This window comes from Heterocephalus glaber, unplaced genomic scaffold (genome assembly GCF_053883595.1).
Source record: "Heterocephalus glaber isolate CG9 unplaced genomic scaffold, H.glaber_assembly_v1.0 deba00001608, whole genome shotgun sequence".
Lineage (NCBI taxonomy): Eukaryota > Metazoa > Chordata > Mammalia > Rodentia > Bathyergidae > Heterocephalus > Heterocephalus glaber.
In genome coordinates this window covers 39,786,808-39,802,886 of record NW_028258379.1, presented here as the reverse complement: position 1 = coordinate 39,802,886, position 16,079 = coordinate 39,786,808, and the positions used below count along the sequence as shown (strand labels likewise).

Genomic DNA, 16,079 nt, shown 5'->3' with positions numbered 1-16,079 from the left:
AGGGCCTGGCCCATGCTGGCGAAGCCCTCTACCACAGAGCTACATCCCCAGCTTATGTCTGTGGAATTGTGAAACAGGAGCCCTACAGGGCTAAGTTTTCACTTTAAACAGTGTTCGTGTCACGCTGTGATTTGGCTTCAGGGCATGTGTACCCTGTGCCCCGTCTAGGACTGGGAGGCATGGGGACAGGTCAGCCACATGTGTCCCTCAAGTCAGTTGCCTGCAGTCAAGGTTCTGAAACTCCTGGTCTCAGTGGTCCTCTACACTCTTGAGGGCGGGCGATCAAGAGCCTCTAAGGGCTTTTAAGGAGGCTGAAGCCCTTGGCGTGTACCATGTTAGAAGTTAAACAGGGTCGGGCCGGGGATTTAGCTCAGTGGTTTCTGTCGCCTGCTGCGCAAGCGCAGGGACCAGAGTTCAATCTCCGGTACCAAAAACAAAAACAAAACAAATTAAACAGGGTCTTCAGTACAGCAAACTCAATACATGTTAGTATAGGTATTTTTCATGAAAAGTAACTTTTTAAAAAATGCAGTTGTGACGAAAGGCGTTTTTTAGGGTTTTGCCCCTTTCTCTGCCATCTGGTGGAGTAGAAGACACCCAGGTTCACATGCCTGTGTCCTGTCCAGTGTTTGATATGATGTATGAGTCACATGTGCAGAGAAAACAAGACCCAGGACCCACTGGAGCACACGTGCCCTGGGCGTCCTGGGTGTTGCTGCCGACAGGACCTATGCAGCACTAGCTTTTGTTTTTTTGGTACCAGGGATTGAACTCAGGACCTTGCACTTGTGAGGCAGGTGCAGTGCCACTGAGCTAAATCCCCAGCCCAAGTACTAACTCTTTTATTTGTTTGTTTGTTTGTTTGTTTGTTTTGGTACTGGGGATGGAACTCGGGTCTTTACACTTTTGAGGCAGGTGGCGGAAACACTGAGCTAAATCCCCAGCCCCCAAGTACTAACTCTTAAGTTGCACTTTTTCTAGCTGGAATCTCAGCTCGAGGACGCTGTTGCTGAGGCATCGAAGGAGCGCAAGCTTCGAGAGCACAATGAGAGCTTCTGCAAGCAGATGGAGAGTGAGCTCGAGGCCCTCAAGGTAGCGTGGGCTCCCAGGGCAGCTCCGCTGGACCCCGGGTGTGGCCTTTGGCTGGGTGTCAGTCTTGCATGTACCAGCCAAGCTCCTCTCCCTCCCTGGGAGGAGTTCTTCGCAGTGCACCTAAGTCTGGGGCACTCACCTCAGATACTCCCTTCCTATCCTGGTTTCCTCAGCTTGGTCAAGTCCATTTCTGCAAAAGCTCCCTGAAGCTCATGACAGGCTGGTCGTCCATCTGGGCTCACCTGTGGGCTGGAGGGGAGCAGGAGGCTGGGGAAAGAGGGACGGGGTGAGAGGGCCCAGACCTGCTTGTCAGCATGGGGCAGCTCCAGGCAGTGCCTTTGGCCCCGGGAGCCTGGGCTTCCTGGCTGGCAGCCCCTGGGCCAGCTCTGCTCGCACAGCACACAGGCCTGAAGCGCGTCCTTCTCTCTGTGGTCTGTGCTGCTCCTGCTCCAGCTCGAGTGCCTTTGAGGGCTCTCTGAGCACGTTCTGCACACAGCAGCTGTGATGCACTTGCTGGGCCAGCTAGAGTGTGTCACTCCAAGCCAGCGCCCCGTTACCTCTGTCCACCCCGTGCCTGGGCCTCCTTCCCTTTCCCGGTGTGTGGGATCCTCCTCACTGGCTTCGTGTGCCGCTGTCTCACAGTTGCCTTCTAATTGCCCTTTGTCCCCGCCCCCCAGCCTGAGCCTTGAGTTAGCCTCTTGGCTCTTAGTCCCTGCTTGGCTGTCAGCCCCTGCTCCCGGGAGTAGGGCCCTCACCGTCATCAGGGTGTGGCACGCAGTCGGCCCACAGAAGATCATTGTGGGCAGATGCATGGGCAGTGCAGCTCAGGGAAGAGCCAAGGGGCCGCCAGAGCTGGCCACATGTTGCCCTGAGCATGCCTCGCGCGCATGGAAGGTCGTGTTGCTCAGGCCACCTGCAGCACTCGGCATTCCTGGCACGCCACTGCCACCGTGGGCGGAAGCAGCCGTGTTTGTGGGCACCTCGAGGAAGGGCACAGACTTGGCATCTTATTTCAACCTCTGTCTGCAGATGAAGCAAGGAGGCCGGGGCCCAGGGGCTGCTTTGGAGCACCAGCAGGAGATCTCCAAAATCAAATCGGAGCTTGAGAAAAAAGTCCTGTTCTATGAGGAGGAGTTGGTTCGACGTGAGGCCTCCCACGTGCTGGAAGTGAAGAACGTGAAAAAGGAGGTGCACAACTCGGAAAGCCACCAGTTAGCCCTGCAGAAGGAAATCCTAATGCTGAAAGATAAACTAGAGAAGTCAAGACGAGAACGGTGAGTTCCCGCGAGCCCAGGGTGGCAGCAGGCAGAAGCTGGTGCCCAGGCTGTGGTTGTGGACAGGAGCGAGGCTGGAGCCCCACAGCGGTCTCTTCCCCCTCAGGCACAGCGAGATGGAGGAGGCCATAGGTACAGTAAAGGATAAATACGAGCGGGAGAGAGCCCTGCTGTTCGACGAAAACAAGAAACTAACTGCTGAAAATGAAAAGGTAATGGGCAGTATCTGAGTAGGCACTTTAGGTGGAAGTTATAATTCTTCATTCTTAAGCCCTTTGGAAGGTTAGTGTCTTTTAAATATTTTGATTTTTAAATGAAGTGATGATGATTGATTTTTTTGAGTGGGTTGTTTTCATCCACTTAAAGGTGTAGTTACCTGAAACCACTGACTCTGTCACTTTAGAGTTAGATTGGAATTGAAACTTCAGTTCGCTATAAGCAGAAAGTCCCTACCCTGAACTTGGTCTGGAAAAAGCACAGTGATGAAAGAAAATGTCCAAATTCTCCAGGAGAACTCTCGCTTGCATGATGCTGCCACGGTTAAAGGACACCTGCTAGCGAGTGATGTGGTGGGGTTGTTTCGTTTCAGCTTTGTTCCTTCGTGGACAAGCTCACAGCCCAGAACAGACAGCTGGAGGATGAACTGCAGGGCCTGGCAGCCAAGAAGGAGGCGGTGGCGCACTGGGAAGCCCAGATCGCCGAGATCATCCAGTGGTATGCTGGCCCCGCCCCTCGGCCATCTGTCCTGGGCCAAACCCTGGCCCTGCTCTTGTCTGCCCTGAGCCTTGAGGGCTGGCTGGCAGTTCGTCCCTTGACCATCACTGACCAGCGATGGCAAGACAGTATTGCCTCAGTCTCTGCCTCGCCACTGACACTCATTACCAACACCTGGACCTTAAAAGAGGGCAGGTTGATTTTGGGTTGTGCTCCAGTCCACAGTCCCCTGGCTCCAAGTCAGGATGGCGTAGCACAGGGGCGTGGGCAGAGGTGGACAGAGTCCACGGCAGGATGGACAGAGGCAGAGAGTGAGCGAGCAACTGGGGCAGCAGAAAAGCCTCCAGGCCAGGTCCTGGTGGCTGCCACTTCTGGGGCCCGTCTCATGCCATGAAGCCGACTGTAAGCCCTGTAATCGGTCACCTTCCAGAGGTCCCGCCTGTGATAGCGCGAGGCTTCAGGGAGACAGTAAATGTAAACCCTAACAACTGCAAGCTCACTGGAGGACTTGGTTGAGCACCGTGCACACCTAGGGGAAGCAGATGAAATGCGTCCAAGACAGCCCACCGATCACACGACTGCGGAGCTTGAAGGGAGCCAGGGGCTGCCCTCACTTGCAGTGCACACAGCTGCTCTGGCTGTGCAGGCCATGTGCCAGGGGCAGGAAGTGCTCGTCTTAAGTGGCTCCTTGCACAGACTCCTGTACCTCCTGAGACACTGAGACAGCATCTCTCCCTAGGGTCAGCGATGAGAAAGACGCCCGAGGTTACCTCCAAGCCCTTGCTTCCAAGATGACTGAGGAGCTCGAGACTTTGAGGAGTTCTAGTCTGGGATCGAGAACACTGGTAAGCTTTGTCCTGAGATCTCATTGTCACTACCCAGTGGGAATGTGGCACATAAGTACCCAGCTCACTCCAAGGAAAGGGAGGGGAGACTCTTCAGCCAGGCAGGGAGTGATGCCGGGGCTCAGTCGCCTCCAGATTCCCTGGGACTTTGCCCCTGCTGCTGTCACCACTGCCACATGTGCCTGGCCAGGTGCGGCCGTCTGCCCCTCAGCTGCTTCTGATCGCTGGTGAAATGTTGTCCTTCCCAGCCTTCTTTCCTGTTACGGGCCAAGAATGAAAATTTCCCACCTGTGTTGAGCGGAAGCTTACAAGGAGGTCCACCAGGACCATGTTTGGCTGCCTCTTGAGAGCCAGAGGCCATGGAAGCAGCTGGGCTCAGGGAGAAAAGGAAAGGAAGCAACAGCAAGCTGGTAGACTGCTTCCTCCAGTCAGACTGCTCCACTGTCCCTCACTGCCGTCTGTCACCACAGGCACACCCAAGTTGGACGCCCCTTCTAGGCCAGTGCAGTAGAAAATGTCGCCAGGTGCAGGGACAGGGAGCCCCGGGACAACTGTGAGCGCTCAGAAATTGCACTGGAGTCAGTTTTAGTCTCATTTTTAAAAATTAGTAATTGTGTTCTTTTAGAAGACGTCTAAGAATGCAAGTTACAAAATTTCAAAACTAAAATCAGGTCTGATGACCCTTGATAATAACTGAGGATTCATATGTAATCTAACAGTATAGGTTTCAGATCAGGCCCTTTGTTTTTTTTTTTGGTACCGCGGATCAAACTCGGGTCCTTGTGCTTATGCAGCAGGCGGTGAAACCACTGAGCTAAATACCTGGCCCCAGGTTTCAGATCAGAAAGGAAGTCTTACGTGTCTAACAAGCACATAGTCTAAATGTATTTCCACTGTTCTCCCCATGCCCAGGACCCACTGTGGAAGGTTCGCCGGAGCCAGAAGCTGGACATGTCTGCGAGGCTGGAGCTGCAGTCTGCACTGGAGGCCGAGATCCGAGCCAAGCAGCTAGTGCAGGAGGAGCTGAGGAAGGTCAAGGACACCAGCCTCACCTTTGAAAGGTGCTTATGCTGTGGCCACCCCGAGTGGCCGGCCCTGTGGTCCTACCTGGAGAGAGACTCACTCACCACTCTCTAGGACACATGGTGCTGGAAGCTGGGCTGAGCGGGAGGGCTCAGGAGGGCACAGGGCTCCCACACCTGAGGGTGGACAGGAGGAGAGCCGGGGCGTTGTCCTGTGAGGTGTGAGCGTCCTCGGAAAGCAGCCTATGGAGTTGAGGCCTCAGCGGCTCTTGCCTTATGTGCCTTGGGGGTGCTGGTGCCCGCCTCTGGCTACATTTGTCAGCTCAGAATTTTCCTTTCCAAGCTAAGGGTAATACTTTAGAGACTGAAGATGATGTGCTGTTTGAAGTTTTCCCCCAACTGAAGCAGCAGAAAGAACCCGCCTTGTGCACACACAGTGGGTGGGCTGTGCCTTTGCTGAACCTGCTGTTCCCACAGGCTGTTTCCCTGCTCAAGACCCAGCAGTGAGCTGTGGTGCTCTGCGTGCCAGGCCTGCTGCTGTGGAGAGATGTGGCCAGCTCTGCCATGGGGGCGACAGGTCACTGACTGGGGAGATTCTACCTCCCCATCTGCCAGATGCCAGCTAAAAACATTACTGCCACTTCCTTTGTGCCATTAGCTCACATGTGCCTCACACACCGCTGCAGGGCAGACACTCTTGTCCCCATGTCATAGACACAGACCGAGGCGCAGGTGCATGGGGGTGAAGCAGTTTGCCCAGTGTCGCCCCACTGACGAGTGGCCGAGCCCCATCTGCCCTGCTCACCCTGGCCACTGTTAGCTGTGGCCGCCTGGCTCTCCTGTCCCCTCCACCAAGTTGTGAACTCGCAGGGCCTCCATGCTGGGCCGGCAGTGCAACAGCTGTGGTGGCAGTGTGACACCTGTGGCATCTGGGCCATGTGTCCCTGGAGGGCAGAGGCGCAGCTGAGTGTCAGAAACTCCGGCTGCCTCCAGTGGAGTCCACTTGGGGCTTTAGTCATCGTAAAGCATCGACACTGGCCGGAGGGGCCGCGAGGAGGGCGCCCTGCTCCTGCCGCCCACACCCCACCTCCTCGCAGGGGGCCTCCTCACAGCCCCCTTAAAGCTGTCTGTTTTTATTTTAGTAAGCTGAAGGATGCTGAAGCCAAAAACAGAGAATTATTAGAAGAAATGGAAATTCTGAAGAAAAAGATGGAAGAAAAGTTTAGAGCAGAGACTGGTAAGTTAAAATCATAAGGTTTTGAATTACTAAATAATCAGCCTAAGCTGAGTGATTTTGTTTTCTTTTGCTTTCTCTAAGATTTAATTGTTTCTTTTTAATAGTTAGATGAAGTGTATGCATAGTATCACAGAAGCAGTCCGCGCAGTGATGCCTTCCCGTGCTAACCATGGGGTTCGTTCGGTTGCTTCTTCCTTTATGTCATCTTAAAAGTAGAGCAGAGGTACCTGTGCACTGTGCTGCACAGAAGCGGCGTGCTCTGCCCCCGGAGCCGTCCAGCCCTCCTCCAACTGCACTGTGCCCGCCGGGGCCCTGGCAGCCTGAGGGTGGGGGCTCGGTTGTCCTGGGTGAGCCGTCGTAGAAAATGCTACAGTGCGCAGCACTTTCCATGTTGTCCGGTTTTGGGAGCCAGTTCCTGGATTGGGGCTGCGGGCGGGCGGGTGTGCACACAGATCATGAGGGTCTCCTGCGCCTCACCCCACACGGACTGGGTGACACACTTGAGGGCTTGCCATCCTGATCAGGTGAGAAATAGCATCTTGTTATAGGTTTGATTTGCCTTTCCAGCTTGTTGTCTTAAGTTTCAGAAGCTTTTTATATGTTGCAGGTGAACGCTTTTTATTTGTGCCATTAAACTTTGACTTTTTCCTTATGTTGGGTTTTTGTGAAGAAAAAGCATTACGTATTTAGTTGTTAGTTTTGGCAGCACTAGATTTAACCCAGAACTGTTGCACTAAGCTACATCCTTGCCTATTTTTTTTTCCTGAGACAGTGTCTCGCTAAGGTGCCCAGGCTAGGCTCAAACTTTTGCTTCTCCTGTCTCAGCCTCCCAGAGTGCTTGGCTTACAGGTGTACACCACCACACCCAGCTGCTTTTTAAATTTTTGCCTGTCAGGTTGATCATTCTTGTCCCTCTTTATAACTAGTAAAACAATCCTGGCTTCTAGCCATTCACATTTCCTCTCAGTACTTGCAGTTTCACATTTTTTCCTCAAGACAGGGTCTTGCCATGGTTGCCCAGGCAAGCATCAGACTTGTGATCCTCCTGCCTCAGCCTCTTGGTAGCTGGAATTCGAGCATGCACCACCTCACTGGCCTGGTTTAATTTTTTGACTTCAGATGACGGTTCCATTTGGAATTCACTCTGGCACTGTCTGAGGAGTCTTGCAGTTGCCTCTCTCTTCAGCTCCTCCCTCCCGACTCCACGAGTGGCCCTGGTCACACTCAAGGTCCCTGTGGCTGCCCGGTGTCTCCAGGCACTCTGCCCTGTCCATTACTCAGTGCCGCTTTTGTGATCTCAGGAGCCCTTCCTCGCCGCCACCCCTACCCCCCGCTTCCTGAGGTTTCCCAGAGACCTGGGTTTATCCAAGAGCCTGCTGGCTTTCTGGCTTCCTCTGGAGACGCCCCGTGGCATCAGCACTGCAGATACTTTGTCACCTTCAGCATTTCATTTAGGCAGAGCTGACGTTTGGGCAACGATGAGTATTCTCGCTGAACAGTGAGATCTCTTTTTAGTGTTCTGCCTTGACCATTCCTTCTTTCTTGCAGGGCTCAAACTTCCAGATTTTCAGGACTCCATCTTTGAGTACTTCAACACCACACCTCTTGCTCACGATCTGACGTTCCGAGTGAGTAATTCCTGTTTACAGTGACAGGAGGATTTACAACAAGGTAGAAATAGTGGAGCAGGACTTGGTTGGCTGCAAACACACCAGCTGCTTAAGTGGCCCAGGAGCAATGCACTTTCGAATCTCCCTACTTGTCCAGAGTAGCTGTCATCACTCTCTTCCTCTTCCTCCATCTTCAAATACCTTGTCTTCTTTTATTTAAAAAATAATAAGTGACCCAGGATTTCACTCCTGTGAGGTTAGAGACACTGAGGAAGTGGAGCCGTTGCCAGGGACTAAAGTTGTTCAGACTTAAGTGGAAAGGAAGTGCTCGGCACCTTCCGGGCAGAAATCTACAGTGGCCTCTGGTTGTGCAGTTATGAGCATTTTGGGTAATTTTATAAATAAAAATTCTCACACTGCAACAAATAGTAATCATTAGTCATATTCCCATTTCCATGACTTCCACGAGGCAAGATAGCTGGGTCTCCGTGTTGGCAGGAGTGGGGATTTGTGAGAAAGGTTTGGTGCCCAGCAGCTGGCCCAGATCACACCTGGCGACCTGGAGCACCCCACGTGGGTGCTGCCTGCCCCATGACGGTGCTGCCACTAGGAAGCAGCTACAGAGTGGGGCCGAGTTCCACAGCACAGTGACTCACTGGCATTGGTGACCCTGAAATACTCTAGTGATCGTCCCCTAAGAAGGAGGCTGTGCTCCTGCGGGGTGCAGTGTCTGCAGCATTGGTGATGTTTGGCACCATGTGGAAGTTCAGTTCTCTGCAGTCTCCCCTGTTGTCCCAGCAGTGTCCTTCCCTCCTAGGGCAGGAGCCTCCAGGAGCCGTGGGCCACAGTGAGCAGTCCAGTTTCCCTGCTGCTCTGATGGGTGGAGCCGCCTCCCTCCTCTGACGCTGGCGAATGCCCTGCCCCAGATTTGCCCACAGTGTCATCTCCACTTGTGTGGGGTGAACGTTCAGCACAGATTGTGCACCGAGACATCACACCCTGCCCATGCCCTGCCTCTTCATTGTCAGGTTGGGTGGTGTCTGCTGGGGTCGTCCTGTTGAGCAGGGAGCGGTGGCCCTGTGGGTGTCTGTCCCTCAGGAGCCTCCTGCAGCCATTCTGGGCACACCTCACCTGACAGAACGCTTTTCCTTATCAAACGGGCAGTCCCGGTCTTTCCCCGGAAGTCCTCAGACCCTGAGTATTTCATGGGCCTTTGTGCCCTGAGTCTTTTTCTGGTCATGGTGGTACCAGGCCCCATCATGAGGAGGAAGTGATAGTACCAGGCGTGGTGGCACAGCCCTGTAAGCCCAGCACTCTGGGGCTGGGCAGGAGGATGGCATCTTCAAGGCCAGCCTGGGCAATTTGTGACTTAGTGGGACCCTGTCTCAAGATTTAAAAAGGATGGGCTATAGCTCTGTGCACAGGCTCTGTGTTCAATCCCCAGCACTGATAGAAACAATTCCCACAGACCAGAGGCTGACTGTGGTAGCCTGGGGGTGGCAAGGAAAGCAGTGGCTTCTCTGTGAGATGAATGGGCGGAGCTCAGAGCTCAATGGCGAGGTGTTTCCGCCAGTGGTGCCCATTGGTGAGGAAGTCACAGCTGTGGCAGCCAGCGTGCCTCCATCCTCAGTCCCCCTTTCTCTGTGACCTGGTGGGAAAGAGTTTGCTGCAGAGGCCCAGTTGTCTCTGCAGCTCACCCTCAAGCACGTGCTGCTGTACTGGGCCCGAGTGCGGGTGGGAACAGCTTCCCACGGCTGCCTGGTGTGCGGGCAGGAATGACTGGCAGTTCTCCTGCCTGTCACACCAAGGACTCCCTCTCCTCGCTCATGTCTTCTCTGCTAGCCTGTTGGGAGGAAGTAAGTGGTTTCGGCTGCCAACTGCAGCACCCTAAATGGTCCCCTTCCCAGATTTGCATTCATCTGATTAATTAACCAGCTAATGAAACTCATGGGGTTTTGCTTTGCTAAAATTAAATTCCTCAGTATTCTTGCTCCTCATTTACCAGCTAGAGCTCTAACTCACTTACCATCCCTTGTTTGTGGGGACAGGTGCTTACTGTTTTAGCTGACAACCAGCTGACTGATTCGGCCTTTCTCTGATGAGTCTGGGGCATGGGTGTGCACGTTGTGTGTGCTGCCCCATCTGAGGGTGACCGCTGAGTGCCGCTGCGGGAAGGTACATGTTGACCGGGTCTGTTGGGCCTACGTCAAGCTGAGTCCAGCTGCAGCTGCGCTTCTGGGAACCCTGGTTCCTGGGCTGCCGCGGCTGGGCCCTGCCCTGTGATAGCGCGGGCTGTGTGAATGGCGACAGCCTTTGAAAAGGTCTTGGCTCCAGGAACACTCGTCATAGTAGGGCGGCCTTGGCTGGTTTGAGAGTGTGGCCCTTGCTTCAGGTAGATGACCACCAGGTCACTGTGGAGCTGCTGCTGTGCTCTTGGGAGTGACGCTGGCCTCCAGGGAGTCTGCGCTGGGTCCTGGCTCCTGGAGAGGTTGGAATTGCTTCTTGGTCCCAGAAACGTGGATGAGAAGCACTTGCCTCATTGGTCTGAAGGCTGAGATCAGGCACAGTTACTTGTGACTAAGCCAGACGGTTGGCATTTCTACTTGACATGGCCGGGAAAAGGAGGTGGCAGGTGCTGAGGGCCTCATGCTAGAGGGCAGCTGGATGACCTCTCACCTCCACTGCAGCCTTGAATGCCAAGGGCAGTGGGCTTCAGGGAGGCAGGAGAGCTGAGTGTGTTGGGGGCTGAGCTGAGACCCGGGGTGTTTGGGGGAGAGGAATGAGAAGCACTGGACCCCGGGCCCCACTGGAATGTGCTTTTCAGAGGAAGAACGTCGTCTTAATCTTCCTTTTTGCAGACCAGCTCAGCTAGCGACCAAGAAACACAAGCCCCAAAGCCAGAAGTGTCCCCGTCAGTGTCTGTGTCCAGCAGTACAGAACAGCAGGAGGTGAGACCGTGTTGCCCTGTAGATGCTCTCAGGGTCCTTGCGTCCATCTGTGCCCTTGTGACACAGGTGCTCTTGGGGACCAGCAACTGCTGACACCAGGGCTGGCCTAACTGGTCTGTGCTGTGCAGCTTGTGGCCAGAGCCCTTCCGGGCTCTAGGCCCACCTCCTGCTCTCAGTTCCTGTTAGCCATCAGCTGAACGAGCGAGGCTCTGTCCCTTAAAAACGCAGACTGTCACTGATTAATAAACCCTAGAGAGATGTCAACCCCAGGCGGGCCATGGTACCTCAAGCAGTGGTAAGAGGCAGTGCTGACTCGTCCCCACTTCCCCCAGGACATGGCTCGGCCCCCACAGAGGCCACCCACTATGCCGCTGCCCACGACGCAGGCCCTCGTGCTGGCCGGACCCAAGGTAGGCTTTGCTCGTGGCCCAGGAAACGTCTTCTGTCCGTAAAGCATGTGTTGGCCCGGTGTGCTGCTTCCATCACTCCAAAGCTGCACACGTGCACTTCAGCTGCCACTGTCCTGGGCAGCCCCACCCTTCCTGGCTGTGCTCCTGTCCCTGTGGGGGCCTTGCCCATATCCATTCCCTCTGCCAGTGCATCCCATCTGTCTGTGCTTGGAGAGCCCTGTGGTTTGTGGTTGAGAGTTTTGCTAAAGGTGCAGTTGGAACCTTGGCTTTTCTGAATGCATCCTAGACGCCTTGTGCCTTTGTGCACAGCTCTGGCTTGGTCTTCGTTCTGACCTTAGGGTCCTGCACGTCGGTCCCCTTTCTCATAGAAATGTCAGCACAGATTGAAAGTCACCAGTGTCCAGGCCCGGAGCTTCAGGCTCAGCACATGTTTACCTGGGTACCAGGGACAGCTTCCGCCAGCTGGACTTAGGGAGCTCTGTCTGGTTTGGCTTACACAGTCAGCGACCAAGGCCAAAGTGTTCTTTTGTAAACCTCTCTCCCCAGAAGCAGCTCTGTAAAGGTGCTGCATGCTCCTGGCCAGCCTGCCTGTGCCTGCCCCCCACCCCGGTGTAAATCACTGTCCCATCTCGCCCATGTCTGTGTCTTCCTGAGTAAGAGAGGCTTTTTGTGGCCGTCCCGGGGCTTATGAAATGCTGTCCCGAGGCCAGGATACCCTGCCTTTTCAGCCAGCCTCACGTTCCATTCCTAGCAGAGAAGGTGCAGTGTTAGCTCTTCAGGATGGTGGTGTTTGTAAGTCAACCATGTGCAGATCTGCGACCCATTTGGGGTTCCTGACCCCATTTCTCTCACTGTTTTCCACAGCCAAAAGCTCACCAGTTCAGCATCAAGTCCTTCTCCAGCCCCACCCAGTGCAGCCACTGCACCTCCCTGATGGTCGGACTGATCCGGCAGGGCTATGCCTGTGAGGGTGAGTGCCGCCATGCCAGGGCCATGGGTCAGAGCTCATGACCTTGCCCCACCTCTGATGGCAGCCCCGGGGCAGCAGTCCTTCCTGGGCAGGTGCACACAAACTGAGGTACAGTAGGATTTGGGGGTGACTGGGTCACTTGCTGAGAATATTATAGATGTAACTTCTTAAAAATCAGGAAAGGTAGAGGATGATGAACTGTGAAGTCCTCTACTCTTAGGTTGCCTGGAAGTGATAAAAATTGCCTTGTATTTTTGCTGCTAGTCTTTTTTTTTTCATACTAGGGATCAAACTCGGGTCCTTGCACTTGTAGGGCAGGCAGCAGAACCACTGAGCTAAATCCCCAGTCCTGCTAGTCATTATTTTTAAAAATTTTTGTCTCACATTCTTGCCCTTTGGTGACATGCTGTTGTGGCCCTCGCTGAGCCCATTCGGTGTGACTAAACTCCACATCTTACAGGCGCATGCCCACCCTGTGGCCGCTCCGGGATGTGTGACAGTCCGGGCTCAGTGTCCCACTCACACTCCTGACTGTGGTCAGCGGGTAGAAGGGCTCTGCATACACAGCTCTTGTGGTTTCCTTCACAGAGTATTTTCTTTTGCTGTTGCGACTTGCACGCCCTTTGCTTGACTGCTGGGCCCCTGGCGTGTCTCCATACCCATTGCCCAGTAACTGATGTCAGTGCGTCAGTGAGTGCCTGTGGGGACAGCAGCAGCACAGTGGCATTGTGTGTCCTGTCCCTCGGGGCTCCATGGCGTGTTGAAAGGGACACCAGGGCTTTCCTGGTGGAGTGTGGCTTGCAGCACCTGCCCTGCAGGCAGTGCTGTGAGGCCCTTCCTCTTTTCCAGTGTGCTCCTTTGCCTGTCATGTGTCCTGCAAAGACAGTGCCCCCCAGGTGTGCCCCATCCCCCCCGAGCAGTCCAAGAGGCCCCTTGGCGTGGACGTGCAGAGAGGCATAGGAACGGCCTACAAAGGCTACGTCAAGGTAGGGGCTGAGCCTGCAGTGCCTCTGAAGTGCAGTGACCAGCAGCCACCCACTGCTGTATGAAGTGACCGCGCCTGAGCCAGCACAAGAGCTGCTACTTTGGAGGCCTGAGATTCCTTTGGGGTTTGTGCTGAGCCCTCCCTTGGCCTCCTGGGCTGAGCCCTTGGCCAGTGGGCATGAAGTCAGGACTCTAGAGCTAGGGTGCTGCAGATCACCATGCCTGCCCCAGCTGAAGGGCCACAGGCTGCTCTGCCCGGGATGTGTGTGAGCTGTGAGTGCCACTGTTTGCTTGGCACCCACGTCCAGGCCCCCGCTACAGTGTCCCCAGCCTTGGCCACTGATCTGGGCAAGGGTGCAGGGAGGTTGGCCCGGGGAACCAGGACAGCCACCCAGTAGATGGAAGCAGACCCAGAGCAAGGCCGAGGGACCCCAGTGTGTTCTGAATGTCCTCCCCAGCCCTGTGGAACATGGTCACTGTTCACCCGTAGGTCCCCAAGCCCACAGGGGTGAAGAAAGGGTGGCAGAGGGCCTACGCCGTGGTCTGTGACTGCAAACTCTTTCTGTATGACCTGCCTGAGGGGAAATCTACCCAGCCCGGTGTGGTCGCCAGCCAAGTCCTGGACCTCAGGTCTGTTCCACGCAGCACTCACTGTCCAGTTCTGTAAATTGGGCTCCACTCACTTGTCTCTAACATCATTTACATTTTTGCCTCTTAAAGCACTGCACTGTTTCAGAAACAAACGATTAGCTATACTTGAAGTATGGACTGTAACATTCTTGCTTTGGATAGTTTAACGTTGAAAACTTGGCCAAATAGGCATTTCACGTAAAACTACCTGCCCAGGAACAAGCAAAAATGTCTCAGAAATGGCACGTCCTACAGTAGTCTGTGCCTTTTTTTGTTGTTTTTGAGACAGAGCCTCACTAAGTTGTTAAATTGTCCAGGCTGGGCTCAAACTTGTGATCCTCCTGCCTCAGCCTCCCATAGGACTGGTGTCAGGGATGTGCCACCACACCCATCATTCGGTGCCTTTTAGGCACTACATCAGGCCCTCACTGTCTGAGAGCTAGGGCCTTGTGTGGCAGATGCTCTCCTTGGGTACTGTGGCATCCAGTGCCCACAGCGAGCTGTCCTTCCACCTTCCACTTCCTCTCACTGCTCATGCCCTGCCTCCATCTGCCAGCTGTAGAATGGGGGCGCTGTGAGCATATTTGACCCTGTTCTGGCTCACGCTTGTCCCAGAGACCCCTGCTCCAGTGTTGGTTCTCAGAGCAGGGGCTTGAGGACAGGTACAGGCATGAGGGTCAGGTCCCGCTGTCGCGGCCGAGGGGCTCCTGCTGCCCCTCACCAGGCACACATATGTCCCAGCCTGGGGCTCTGTGCCTCCGCCTCCGCCTCTGCCTGACAGGACTTAGCTAGTGTCTCCCTGGCTGTGCCAAGGCCAGGCCAGGGCCGTGGTGTGGAAGGGTGACTGGGATGAGGAGTGTCAGGGCTGGGCTTGCCTCTGCTGCCCGAGGGTCGTTGGTGTGGGTGGTTGGCTCGGGCACTCGCTGATGCCAGGTCCTCCTTGGAGGAGCATGGAGGACACCTGCAGCAGGCCTGTGCATCCCTCTCAGGGCTCTGAGTGCGTCTGTCTTCCCAGGGACGAAGAGTTCTCGGTGAGCTCGGTCCTGGCCTCCGATGTCATCCACGCCACACGCCGAGACATCCCGTGCATATTCAGGGTAGGAGTTGTTCTGATCTCTTCCCGTCTCAGAGACCATTTCACTCCCCATAAAGCCACATGCGAGTCCTCCAAGGCCCTGTGATGACCAGTCTGGCCCTTGCTGTCCCCCACAGTGGTGTCCCTCACAAAGGGACAGCCCCAGCCTCTTCCTGGCAGCCCGTCTGTGCCCTTCCCACCTCCCCCAAAGCTCCTTCCACCCGGTGGGCCACTCAGTTCGGTGTCATGCTGAGGGGCGCTTCGGGGTGGGTTCCCTGTGAACAGCCCCACCTGACCACCCCTCCACCTGTCACTCATCACTGCCTGAGCAAAACAAGACAAACCTTACAGACCGGCCTGGCCTGTCGGCACTTCCATGACTGAGCTGGAGCCCCTGCTGCTGGGTGAGGGTTAGGCCTTGTGGCATCAGGAACCTTTGGACACATCAGAGATCAGACACCTTCCTCGGCCCCCCATTCTGGGAACTTTTACAGGAGTCAAATTTTGGTTCACCCCAAATCACAGCTTGTAGTCCACCAGTGGCCTGTAATATGCAAGAAATTCCCACCATTGTGCGCTTGCGGTGATGATGGTGTGGTAGCTGCCAGGGTCTCCAGGCCTTCTGGGTCAGTGGTGGCGAATCTGTGGCACCTGTGCTGCAGCAGGCTATTTACTATCCAAGAGAGCTCTAAAAGGTTCACCATCACTGTCCTAGGTGCTTAGTGAGTGTCACAGGAGAGCAGGCTTGGGGCGAGAGTGCTTTGGTTGGGCCATCTTGACACGTTCTCAGAGTCAGCTTTGCAGTTATAGTCAGAGTCTTCAAGAAGGCACTTAGGCTGTAGTCACTTCACAGCCACTGTGTGTCCTCTGGGCCACAGCCTAGGGCCGCCCTGGGATGCACGGAGATGGGGAAGCACAGCCTTCCTGTTATCACCTCGGGAGAGGGGCTTCCCAGAGGGATGGGGTGCCTGCACCATCTGGCTGGCTGACAGCTCCTCTCGTTTCTGTTTTGTTTTCTCTCATGAAGGTGACAGCCTCTCTCTTAGGTTCACCTTCTAAGACCAGCTCCCTGCTCATTCTGACAGAAAATGAGAATGAAAAGCGGAAGTGGGTTGGGATCCTAGAAGGACTCCAGTCCATCCTGCACAAGAACCGGCTACGGAACCAGGTGGTGCATGTGCCGCAGGAGGCCTATGACAGCACGCTGCCACTCATCAAGGGTGTGCTCACAGCTGCCATCGTGGGTATGTTCCCGCAGGATGCCGACT

At 54.9% G+C, this 16,079-nt stretch overlaps 1 protein-coding gene across 1 annotated transcript in view; it reads left to right on the top strand.

The window, feature by feature from the left end:
* The window catches only part of Cdc42bpb (CDC42 binding protein kinase beta), a 94,103-nt gene that overhangs the window by 68,550 nt on the left and 9,474 nt on the right, over positions 1-16,079 (top strand). The window contains exons 14-28 of the mRNA XM_004836907.4: positions 982-1,092; positions 2,122-2,366; positions 2,473-2,578; positions 2,956-3,080; positions 3,820-3,925; positions 4,838-4,986; positions 6,090-6,184; positions 7,733-7,812; positions 10,653-10,742; positions 11,075-11,152; positions 12,017-12,122; positions 12,972-13,108; positions 13,597-13,736; positions 14,752-14,833; positions 15,839-16,055. Coding sequence (XP_004836964.2) covers positions 982-1,092; positions 2,122-2,366; positions 2,473-2,578; positions 2,956-3,080; positions 3,820-3,925; positions 4,838-4,986; positions 6,090-6,184; positions 7,733-7,812; positions 10,653-10,742; positions 11,075-11,152; positions 12,017-12,122; positions 12,972-13,108; positions 13,597-13,736; positions 14,752-14,833; positions 15,839-16,055 — 1,867 coding nt within the window. The remainder of the gene's footprint in view (positions 1-981; positions 1,093-2,121; positions 2,367-2,472; positions 2,579-2,955; positions 3,081-3,819; positions 3,926-4,837; positions 4,987-6,089; positions 6,185-7,732; positions 7,813-10,652; positions 10,743-11,074; positions 11,153-12,016; positions 12,123-12,971; positions 13,109-13,596; positions 13,737-14,751; positions 14,834-15,838; positions 16,056-16,079) is intronic.